At 34.4% G+C, this 12815-nt stretch overlaps 2 protein-coding genes across 2 annotated transcripts; one reads left to right on the forward strand and one right to left on the reverse strand.

Annotated features, from left to right (window-relative positions):
• Positions 1 to 737: 737 nt before the first annotated feature.
• On the forward strand, positions 738 to 4292 carry LOC122582909 (protein ROOT PRIMORDIUM DEFECTIVE 1). Its single transcript, XM_043755338.1, has 2 exons — positions 738 to 2258; positions 3934 to 4292. Exon 1 carries the CDS (start codon positions 813 to 815, stop codon positions 2121 to 2123), a length of 1311 nt encoding a protein of 436 aa, XP_043611273.1. The 5' UTR covers positions 738 to 812; the 3' UTR covers positions 2124 to 2258; positions 3934 to 4292.
• A 120-nt stretch (positions 4293 to 4412) lies between these two features.
• On the reverse strand, positions 4413 to 12811 carry LOC122582044 (pectin acetylesterase 5-like). Its single transcript, XM_043754391.1, has 12 exons — positions 12361 to 12811; positions 9265 to 9347; positions 8336 to 8465; positions 7392 to 7471; positions 7221 to 7310; positions 6552 to 6676; positions 5897 to 5957; positions 5599 to 5652; positions 5427 to 5504; positions 5234 to 5339; positions 5002 to 5147; positions 4413 to 4769 (listed from the first exon to the last, which is right to left on the reverse strand). The coding sequence occupies exons 1-12, from the start codon at positions 12623 to 12625 to the stop codon at positions 4656 to 4658; spliced, it is 1332 nt and encodes a 443-aa protein (XP_043610326.1). The 5' UTR covers positions 12626 to 12811; the 3' UTR covers positions 4413 to 4655.
• Positions 12812 to 12815: the final 4 nt, after the last annotated feature.

The following is a 12815-nucleotide window of genomic DNA, read 5'->3' on the forward strand; positions in this document are numbered from 1 at the left end:
AATAAGAAGAAAAGTTATTTTCATAATTAAGTACAAGTAAAATTTGTGTAGTCCACTAGGTACATTTGTTATGTTTTGATTGACTATTATAATTTCTTCCTAATTAATACGAGTATATTAAAAGGTAACAAAATAATGACGAAATATGGTACTGTATTTTTTATGTAGGTACCTAAAATTAGACATAAACTCCTAAATTTGACCATTTAAGTATTTTTTCCTTATTTATAACTATTATTATTATTTTTTTTTATTATTTTCTAATAATATTATCACGTAAAATAGATACACGAATGAGGTTTTTTTTTTAATGTTAAGGTATTTGGATTTTTTAAATGTGAGGAGTTTAATCAAACACAGCTTGTGTCTATCTCTATTTTCCTTAATAAAGCAAAAGAACCTTTTTATTTTTAGTAATTTTTGTCTTTGAATTACCAGAATTGTCATTGACATTTATTTTAATAATTAACATTTTAAGCCCTTATCTTTTAAATTATTCCACTATCGCCTTTATACAAACCTATACCATTTGAGATTTGACAACGTCATCACCAGAAATAATATCATCACCAACAATACTAGATCGCCGTGCTCACTACCGTCGTTATATTGCGCGAGTACCATGCTAACAAAAATTTTATACCATCTTTGTATTTTGCGGATTAGAAACATTAAGTTTTATGACAAACTGTATATATAATAATAGGGAAAATCAAACCTGCAGCAAACTGTATATATAACATGCATTTTTGAAAGAAAAATAGAAGAAGCCAAAGTACTATCAGTAGTGTATCCAAAGGCCACCATTAAACATGACAAGGTTTTTACAGAGATTCATCAATAATGCTAATATCCAAACCCATTTCAAATTCGGGCCATTCAACTGCACAACACAACACAGATGGAAGAAGAGACCATCTACCACAGCCCAAACCCGATTAGAAACCCGAACACGCGACTTAAAGCTCGATACTTTAATGACCAAAATCCACAAATTAACCATAATCTTGAACTTATATGAACTTATGTCCACTAGACGTAGAGGCCCTTTTGTTTCGGTTCAAATCATGTCTCGCTGGAAGAATATCGTTGGTTTAAATGTACCCATTGGCAGGTTTATAAGAAAATATCCCCATGTGTTTGACGTAATGCCTCACCCAGTTAAAAAAAATATATGTTGTAAGATAAGTAGTAAAATGAAAGATTTGGTTAAAGAGGAGTACAATTTGGTTAAAAGTTTGGAACTTGAGAATGTTGAAAGGGTTAAAAGGCTGTTGATGATGAGTACTGATGGTAGTTTGCATATACATGCTTTGAGGTTGATTAAACGGGAATTGGGTTTGCCCGACGATTTTAAAGACTCGATTTTGCAGAAGTATGACGGGTTTTTTGAGTTGGATGGTTTGGAGATAGTGAAATTGGTTGAAAAAGAGGAGGATATGAAAGTGGCTGAAGTTGAAAAGTGGAGGGAAAGAGAGTACAAAGAGAAATGGTTGAGTGAGTTCGAGACGAAATATGCTTTTCCTGTTAGTTTTCCGACTGGGTTTGTGATTAAGGCGGGGTTTAAAGGGAAACTGAAAGATTGGCAAAGAATGCCTTATGTTAAACCTTATGAGAAATTAGAGAGTTTTCGGGCTAAAACAAGTGGAGGGATCGAACGATTTGAGAAACGGGCTGTTGGGATTCTTCATGAGCTTTTGAGTTTAACGGTTGAAAAGATGGTTGAGGTTGAACGATTAGTACATTTTAAGAAAGATTTTGGTCTACCGGTTAACTTTCGTGAGCTTATTCTGAAGCATCCTGGAATCTTTTACATATCTACACGAGGTTGTATTCAAGTGGTTATTCTCAGGGAAGCGTACTGTAAAGATTGTCTTGTTTTGGCTAATCCTGTTTATGTCATTAGGAGAAAAATGTTGGATCTTGTATTGTTAGGATCTCGTAATACTAGAGAATTGAGAAGTTTAAGAGAAGGGAAGGAGAGCGTTGGTGATCAAAATCGAGGCGGGATTATTGAGGATGATTTTGTAGTTTCGATTTTAGAAAAGTTTGATAATGATGATGACGACTACAATGGGAACAATGAGATTATTGAGGACATTAGGGATGGTGATAATGTTTAGACATATCTTGATGTTGATGGTTGCAAAGAGTGAGTATCTAACATTCTCTGGACAATAATTTTTGCCAAAATGGTATCTGCTACATGATGACTGAATTCATCAGCTGGGATGGGATGAAATCTCTCATTCTCCTAGGTAACTCATAACTTGTGGCTGAATAGATTTTTAGGTCTATATGCATCAGTTTTCATGAAACAAACACTCTTGGGACATGGTCAATTTTTCAGTGCTATGAGCTTCAAAATTATCTTATTTAGGTACGGGATTGGGTCAGTCTTTCTCATGTATATAGCTTAGATCCTAGCTCACCTTGTCTTTCGTATTTAGGCACGGGTTTGGGTAGCAATGTCTCCTTTGTTAGTATGACTACCCAAGGCGGAAACGGACAAGATTGGGTTGGTTTGACCCACAAGCACCTTTTGTCTATTTTTTGGCTGTAAATAGCTGAGTTTCAATTATGATTTCAATTCAGGATATTTTATGCACTAAATGGATTTTGGGCGACTTCCAAAGCGTTTGACATATAACCTGTCAACCAAATCTTATAAGTTAACGACTCATTAGGGATAATATACAGCCAAATGGGTTGAATTGGCCACCTCTATTAAGGAAAACATCCTCTGAAGCTGTTTTGATGGAATCTGCTCCTTCATTCCATATCTTCACTGAATCAAATAGACATAAATTTTATCTCAAATTGCAAGTCTACGTATGAACTGTATCTTCAATAGCTGGATAGTTTCTTAGATGGTCTTTTTTAAACTTGGCATATTCCAACATTTCGTATGAGAATGGGGAATCTCGAAGCACTAGAACAAAAATAACCCTGATTGCAAAATAAAAATTTGATAGAAGACACAAACTGCTAGTACTTAAATTAAATTTTGGTGAGAAAAGTTAGTTCCCCCCTCCAAATAAGTAAATTAACCCCCACACCCACCCTCACACACACACAAACTATCCAGAGATTTGAATGCTTCTCGTGTTTTCCCTCCACTTTTTTATCCTTACACAGTTACACAATTCTGACCCACATTGCCCTGTTGTATCTGGGCCTGTCCTGACCTGCTTTGGCCCGATCGAGTATGATTCAGTAGCATGTCCATATCAGGCTCATATCACCTGTATGTTTCATTTTTTTATGCCCTGCACTCCCACATTTGCCACAAGTCACTTTTTAAACTAACTGACCCATTTCGGTCATGCTTTCAACATCTTCTGTTGTTTTCCTTTCTTTTGGCATTCCAATTGGTTTGTGATATGTCGGTGGTGTGAGTATGGTTGGAACTTTAGACTTAGCCCGCATGGCATTACCAGTATACAGGTGTACATTTTCTTTGTTTTAATTACATTTTTTTTTGTTCAATATCCACAACACATTTGATCCCCCAATGGTCTACTTAGTATTTTTGCCTCCATTTCACTGCTAAAAGTGTGTTGCTTCGATTTTGATAGACTCCAACATTTTAGTAGCAGTAGTGGGTGTCAGTAGCCTTCACATTTGCAAATGACATTTTAGACATACTTAATCCTTATCGTTAGAGTACACTAGTATTCTAAAACATGGATTATTGGGTTGTCTCATATCTACAGGTCCCTTATTTAGTACCTCATGCATGTTGTTTACTAGACCACTAGATTTTACTCTTAACTGCCAAATATATTACTAGTTCAAACTCTGATCCAAAATTTTATCCTAATCAACATAATTTTTTTTCTATAAACATAAGTAATGTAATTTAGAGATTGTTAAATGTGAGATTGAACTGTAATTCTCAGTATTGAGGCCCGTGTCATTTTAAATTTACAGGAACTTCAAAACTCAGTATAGAAGCACATGGGCTCAACATTGAACTATCAACTAGAAGTTAAATGAGACGATAAAACACTACGGATGATGCTTTATCTTCCTATTGTACACCATACAGGAATACAAACCATTTCTGGAAACTTTATAACTATAAGGTGTTAACTTGATTCAAATGCTACATGGAACAATTTCTCTTAGTTCAGGCTAATGGTCATGAACTCCACTTCTCTATGGTTGATGGAGATTTTAAGAAATTCAAAGGAAAATGGTCTGTCAAATCCGATAGAAGGTAGAAGCTTAATATCTTTCTACTTTCAGCAAACACTGTAAACTGTCAGCGTACCATCTACTATCTACATTAGCCCGTTTGCTTTTCTGCTGTGTGTTTAGGCAGTAAAATGATCGCACGAATTATGGACTGAAAGCAGGCTTTTAGGTTACTGGTTAAGAAAAGTAATAAAATTGCATGCATTCCCATATCAAAAAACATAACATGATTTTGACCAAAAAAAGGATTACAACCTCAATTTTAGTCTGGAAAGAGGGAACTTGTTACATAATTACTTAAACAACAAAGCAATCCTGATTTCATAATCACTAATTAGACTAACAATTGTGTATTTTTGGCGGCATATGAGTAGATACACATATACTTATAACATCATTGTGTGCAGTGGCTGGACACTGGAGAAAAAATGATGATATTGACATCCTCAATGTAATCATCGCCCAGTGAAATCCATATTGTAGCAAGTAGGATTGCATGGATAAGGACAATCTATATGTTTTGATGCTTTTCGGTCAAAAAACCAGTCACCAACTGATTCTGCAATAGTCTATTAGACCAAAAACAAAATCTTAAGTACTTCTAATCCAACTTTGCAGACTAATAGACTTATTATAGCAGGGGCAAGTGAATGTCATGGTTAGAAGTATGATATTTCTGAATGTAATTAGTATTACAGTGTAATATTGCATCTCCATATCATATGCATGAGCGTGGGAACACTATACATTATGGAAGCAATGATAAGTTGAAGAAAGTTTATTTGTGATAATTCACATTACCTTGTTATTTATCCTGGGAGAATTCGGACCATGCCATGTCTCAGAAACCCATGTTTGGCAGTGAATATAGCATGAATTGATGAACATGCCAAAATTCTTCATCTGCTGATATTCTGAAAATGCCTTTAAGAATGAATTTCGAAATCCTGTATATATATTATATATACAACCCCCATCAGTATATAGCCTAGTTTTACAACTTCCTTTAACAGATATATCATACATATAATACCTTGAAGCACTTGAATCTGTTCAGGACTACAATTGTGAATGCTGAGTTTGCATTTGCGCCAATGACCGCGAGGATCTGCTGGACTAGGTACCAAAATGTTTTTTATCTGTTAATAAGAAAAAAAAGAAAGAGATAAATAGATCTACGATAAGATGGAAATGTTCTAATCGGAAACCAATATTATAACAAGTACCTGCCAAAAGTCATAAGTTGGGTTGACAAGGAAAAGTGGTGTATTTATGCTATTCATCATATTTTGAGGAAAGAAACACTGGTTGTATTTCATGGAACGAATCGATAGTTAGGAATAAGAAAAAGCCTGGTAAAACTTTAGATATACTTTGTGGTATAAATACCACGGGTACCTTGGATGGTTCCTTATTGGCAACACAGTCTTTTTTCAAGCTGCCGGCTACACCCTGACATCAACATACATGAAATTGGATGAACATTAATGCCACCTACTTCATAGTTTCAAAAGATATGATTTCTTGCTCAATTGGCATACATACAAGTATTGATAACTTAGGATAACTGACATCCACATGCACTCTTTTATCTTCATATTATTATAATGTTTTTACTTCAAAACTATATACCACATATATTTTGAATCTTTTATACTAAAAAAAGTGCTATAAAGTCATCAATAAACTGACAAACCTGGAGACGGACAACATCATGGTAAAATGACTGAATGGTAGCATTGCCAGCAATATCTTTCCTGCAATTAAGGAAATTTGATGCATAACTTTTCAGCCTTCACTCAAACTAGTAAATGATCAAGCTTTCGCATTTTGAATACTAACGCACCAAGTACATCTCAAGAAAAAGAATACACCATTTGAACATTGAAATCACGTGTGTATAAAAGATTATACTAACAGTGTATTAGAATATCTTTCTTCTCTCTCCCTGACTATCGACAGCTATATGCATGTATAACACATATGTATGCATGCACACAACTAACAAGCTGACGAGAGAGAATTGACCCGTTCAACGTTAACGTACGATTTGTCAGCATTATCACTACAGAGTTGGAATTCTAAGATTCTATAAATGAAAGTAATAAGGTACGCTACTACAGAAGTACTTGTATATATTGACTGCTCTCTTTTAATAAAATTGATGTATACATTTACAAACACAAAAGACAATTGATTAAATATGGTTGTATATTTACGAGGTGTAAAGCTCTTTACCCCCCCACCCCACCCCCCAAAAAAAAAAAAATAAATAAATAAATTAATATGATTGGAATACTGATTACACAAACATGAAGAAATCAAGTTATAGTCAGCATAGAACAACATACTCGTTAAGAAAGAAACCTGCATCAGATAAACATTTGACTTTAGCATCTTTTGACAAAATTTCTCTGAAGTCATCACAGTGTATGAGTGTTGCGAGTCCTCCAGCTGAGCAACCAGAAAGAAGAGCCTGTAAAGTAATTTGAGAAGTTAGTAAAAAGTATCACTATATTCTTATCCTAGTAGAATAGAGGTTCTGTAAGAAGTAAGAACATGCAGTCAGTATTTAGAATAAAATGTTAAATTTCTCTCATGCTCATGTTTTTTCCTGGCTTTAGGTTATTCGACACCAACTTGATCAGAATAACGGTTTAGGTTATTGAGTATACAGCTTAGCTAGCGGATCAAAATTCAAATGGGTCAGGTTGGGCTGGTCTGCAAACAATTTTTTATCCATTTTTATAGTTTTACGAATACTTACTGTGTATAAGATTACAAAAACTGTATCAGTATAACAACCCCCAGTTGTTTAAAAAATGATTGAAGTTATATGCATTTCAATACACTTCGATGACTTAAGACAATTTGGCCTATTGCTCTTTAGATTAAATCTCTAGGTTAATCCATTAATCCTTTAAAAATGAAACATAACTCAAATAAGCCCATTTACAGGTAAATGTCTAGAAATTGCCATCTCTGTTCTCTTAGTTCTACTTTCCCATCATACACTTTACCTCTTGAGCATTAGATAATCCAATTGACAAGAGCTCATCCATCATTGCTTCCCAGATGAGTTGACCTCTGAAGAAAAGTTTAGTGTCATTCTGTAGCAGTATTGAAACAGGCGATATTTATTTATGTCAGATAGGCATGCTTCAAACAAAGGTTTCCAATTCAGAACTTACTTTTAGTTCACTTTCAGGGTGCCCAGCAAAAGATGCCCCATCACAGTAACGTATCTTGACCTTGTTCCAGTTATAAAAATCTGAAGATTTAGAAAGTGTGTCAAATGATTAAAAATGCAACAAATTCTTGAATTAATATAGAGCACCTACTGCAAATGATACAAAGGGGTTTACAACTTGTACAATTACCTTTTACCCATATTATTTGAATAGAGTGAAGTTACTTTCTAAGTAGAAGGACTTGGCTGCTTCTTCTTTTTTTTTTTTTTGCTTACTATAATTTATAACTTTGCCCATGTTACTATGACGACCTAATTTTTAAACATGCTAAATTCACTGATTATAATATTGAAGATTGCTGCATTTAAATCATTACCCAACTATAAAATACTACTTTTATCAGCATTCAAGAGCTAACTTGCCTTGCGAAACTGCAATTATAAGCTTATGACAACGTGGCATCTAAAAAATAAACTTAAGTACATTGATGAGCAGAAAATGTTGCAATTTAATTGTAAAATTCAGAACAATATGGCAGGGTTTACAAGAGTAGTGTCTGCCTATCATATGATGATTGCAAGAGTTCCAATATCTAAATGTGCATACCAAATGCAACATTTCTTTTTCTCCTTTCTGAGAAGGTTTTAGGTATAGGCATATAGCTAACCAATATCACACTATATTCAGTATCAAAATGCACATGTTGGTTCACAGGCTTTACTAACATACACGTCAGTTCACATTCTTTTTACTGCAAGACATGGTCATTGTGCGAATCTCAAATGAGATACAACACCTTAACCCTTGCTATGCATGCTCCAGAAACTCTTGTTCTGTATTTGAAAGTTGAGACACTCAGCACACTAATAGATGTCAAAGGTGGAAATGTTTACTGGATTATGCTTAAATTAAAATTCCAAATGACACAAGTAGTAATTAGTTACCTGGATTATGAGATTGATCACTGCTAAGAATTCCAGAAAACTGAACATGGCGATCCATGTACTTTGAAGACCCTAAAGCAGTCATCTTACGAAAAGAACAAGAAGCTATTGTATTGCACCAACCACCACCCTGCATTTTAAGAGAATGAGATAAGGCCACTATATTTATCTGGGATGACATGCCAGCACATGCATAAAAAGAGAAGTTTCCCAGTTGTAATTGTACAATAAGGTAACATGTAGTTCTGATGAAACACAGTTGCTAATCGGTTCATTCAAATGTGACCATTACATATTGTATGTTCAGAAGGCCAATGCCACAAAAATTTTAATGCCTGGAGATTTACAGAACCAGTTGCTAATGTGTTAAACAAATCATGTTATACTAACAGTCCAAAGGAACAAACATCTGGGGATCAAGCAACACAAAAGCAGCAAAGATCATCAGTGACATGTGAGGAAGTCTAACTTGAAAACCATGCATGCCATTGTCCAAAGTAGAAATGGATCAATATACTGACATAAGAAAATTAGAAGAAAAAAAAAGGCCAATATTATGCAATGAGATCTCATGTCATTGCCTAGTTTTTTCTTGACAAGTTCAACAGCTTGCAAAAGGAATACAAATGTAAAGGGTATCCAAAGAGTCCATGTATGCTACACACAAGACCACGAAAATATAATACATTCCAGTAAAAACCACCATAAGCGAACCAGTCAACCAGGCGTACATAAACAAGCAATTGCCATGTAAAAAAAGAGGCCCAAAACTTTGACATACACAAAGATAGAGAAGGACTCACCACCATACAGAAAAAAAAAACTACACCTTCAGTTCTCAGAGTATAAGATCACAAAATCATCATCAATTAGAGTAGTATATTTTTGTGTGGGTAAAGGGTGCAATAATCTAATAACTGATATGTAACCTCAATGTGTAGAACCCATCTCCTAGCGCCAGAACCATAACCCTTCTGAAAATGGTATGCAGGAAAACTTCCATCCAAACAATCTGCAGTTCATATGTCACAAGGAATTATAGTTGCACGTTCGATACCCTAAAACTAAGTTTGGATTTATCGTTTAAGCATATCAGCTTCCTAAATTTTATCATTCACATTCGACATCTACATCAGAAAAAATCAACTTAACAAAAGGCTAATACAAACCCGTATAACGTGTATAATCACTCTCAAACGCATATCAATTACAATAATTATTACTATACTCTAAACTATCAAACTGTTCCAAGTTTTGATATTGCACAAATCAATCATAATACATCTTCAATACCGTTCTTGTAATGACCCATTGCAACATGTCTCTGTATTGGCCCTACCCATTTGTTAAAAACTACCAACTTCTTTTATACTAATATGGCAACTTTATACAAGCAAATCAAACCCTTTCATGGTGAATATATTTTAGGTGCTTTGACTTGAAAGTAATTGTGTTTTTACTCTTACAAGACAGTTGAACTAATGACTTATTAACCAATCAAACGCTCAATTTCATCAAACTGACTCTTGCTTATGTCATCATTTAGATTAACTATAAATAAAAATTCCTAATAATGATTGATGAAAAAGTCTAATTAATTTACACTTTTTTTGTTTTCCATCAATAATTTACACTTTTTAGCCCTGAATACTTAATATATATTTATTTTTAGCCATCAACTTGAAAGGATTTTTTTTAATTATTTAAAAAAGTTACAAAAAAAATTTTATATTTAATTTTTCAAAGTTACAATTGTCACTCAAATCAAGAGTCCTAATTCTTATCAAAAAATATGAAAAGAATCCTAATTGTTATCTAATTATCATAGGACAAGTGATTGAAAATAAACATATTCGTGTCATGGGCCCACATCATGATCAAGTACATATACTTGAATGTCAAGTACACGATCACAAGTATGTTTATATTTTAATTCTTAATTATCTTTCATAAATATCACATTATGATCCGATCAATATTATTTATATTATCTAGGACATAACCCTAACCCTAACCCTAACCCTAACCCTAACTTGGAGATTATTATTTTACTGTAAACTGTTTTATCATTCGGAGTTGTTGGGGCTCGAAACTCAGTATCTATCCTTTTTATCTATCTATTAATACAACAGCTGACTTTTGTCAGTTATTGTTCTGTTTCACATTCTTTTGCTGTGAAGATATGGTCTGTATCGTATCAATTGGTATCAGAGCATCGATCTTGAACCTGTGATATTCAGAAGAAAAAAAAAAAACTTTTCGAAAACACTGTTCACTCGGTACTGTTCATCACGTTTACTGTTCATTACATGCACTTTTCATCCGTTGCTGTTCAACTGGAAACACAAAAATTATTTTTTTTTAAGGCAATGATGGAAGATTTCAGTGCAAAGATGGAGGAATTCAAGGCAAAGACGGAGAAATTTAGTAGGAAACACGATGAATGCATGGAACGGCGTGAAAGGCAACACAATGAGATCATGACATTATTAAGGGGGCTTGCGATTTCGAGGGGCTGCGATGTGTCTGACTGGCCCTCGGCCGGTGTTGAAGGTACTCAATCTGTTAATGGTTGTGAAACCAAAGTGGTTGAGAAGACAAGTGTTATTAGTGAACAACATTCCACCCAGCAAACCGATCATAAAATCAACATCGTGGAAGACACTGGTACAAAATCAGCACAATCACACCATGAAGATAGAAGCAAGGAAGCCCGACGATGGAACCACTAAGGTACCAGAGAATAAGGCAGTAATAGATCTTATCTGAATGATACTCGTCAAGTTACAGTTTGTAAGGAGATTGAATATGTTTCAGATTCAGTTGTAGGTAAACATGACCCATATGGACAAATCAACAGTTGGGTGCAGCAGGGAGGTGAGATAATCGTTGATGGCTGCAAAAGCCAACATGGAACAAACAGGACCATAAAGACCAGAATTTTGTATAGCTTTAATAAGCAACTCGGTGGTGGAGACCAGGGAGACAGACGAGACAACTCTATAGCACTTAACTTACCTAGTGTTATTAGTCAATATGGTCTGGTTGTTGTTGGACATGTTTTTGGGTGTTCCAGAATGGTATGGGATCCAGGAATTGTTTGAAGCATTCTTTGAAGCCATACCTTGAGGACAAGGTGTGTTTTGCGGCGGGGAGTAATGATACGATCAATATTATTTATAATTAGATAATATAAATTTATTATTATTAGGGTATTATTATTTAGGAAAGTATTATTAGGATCTTATTTAATAAGGTAAATCTTAGGGAACAAGTTATAGGTTAATAATATATACGGCTTTATGATTGTATTATGAAGAGTGTGGAATATTAATCAGAAGTTTATTGTTCTTGTTTAGTTTAATTTGGGAGTTTACTGGTTCTCGAATACCAGCCTATCTTTCTTATTGTTGTTATCATTTGATACAAGCCATTGGTTCGTATCACATTATGAATACAACTGTTTCAAAAGATTATATAATAGAGAAATTACTGTAACATGTGCCTTGTGGAATGACTACGACAAACAATTCCATCAATATGTCTTTGTTAATACTAAGACATTCTATAATAGACAGTATTGTAGCACAACTTGCAAAGTATAACACTTAGAACCGTATGTTTTCAAAGCTATGAAGTTTTGTGAATTAAAAGTATGAAATTCTAATATTGAAAAACAGGCAACTATATGCGATTCTAATGGGGTGTTTGGCTTAGCTTAAATTGGGTTATTCACATCAGGCTTATCAGGTTTTCGTAGAAAAACAGGCAACTATATGCGATTCTAATGGGGGTGTTTGGCTTAGCTTAAATTGGGTTATTCACATCAGGCTTATCAGGTTTTCGTAGCTTATGTTTGGACTTATGAGATTTTATCATGACTTGTAATTGGAAAATAAGCTCATAAAACGGTGTTCGTCAAACATAACCCAAACACCTCCTAAACATGACTTAAGCTTTACTAACAAGTGATTATAATATTGATGAAAGGAAACAAGGAGTTATAAAAGAGTAGTAGGACTTACAGGCGCCACGTAAAGCGGCATTGGTTAAGAAAACGATGGGCACGAAATGATCGGGTGGGCCGGAGAAATGATGATGGTGATCAGCTGCCGAAGATGAAGATGGTGATGGTGATGAAAAAATGAAAGAAAAAGATAAAAGAAGAAGAAGAATCGCAGCAAATCCAAATGCTGCAATCACCCATTCACGTTTATGTACTGCTGCTACCCATCCTCCTGGGTGGATCAGCCACCACCTCTGTTGGTAATGATAGTATGTGTTCACCATTGTTAATTCAATTAATAGAGATTATCTGTTTGAGCATACTCCTTATTTTTGGAAGATCTAAATCCAAGTCTAATCTTCTACTCGTAACTAATAATAATACAAATACCAGACTATCAGTCAGTCAGCCGGTAGATGTGTTGAAGGTACCAATATTCATTTTCATTCACCAAACATAAAACGTAAACAATCC

Source organism: Erigeron canadensis, chromosome 9 (genome assembly GCF_010389155.1).
Source record: "Erigeron canadensis isolate Cc75 chromosome 9, C_canadensis_v1, whole genome shotgun sequence".
Lineage (NCBI taxonomy): Eukaryota > Viridiplantae > Streptophyta > Magnoliopsida > Asterales > Asteraceae > Erigeron > Erigeron canadensis.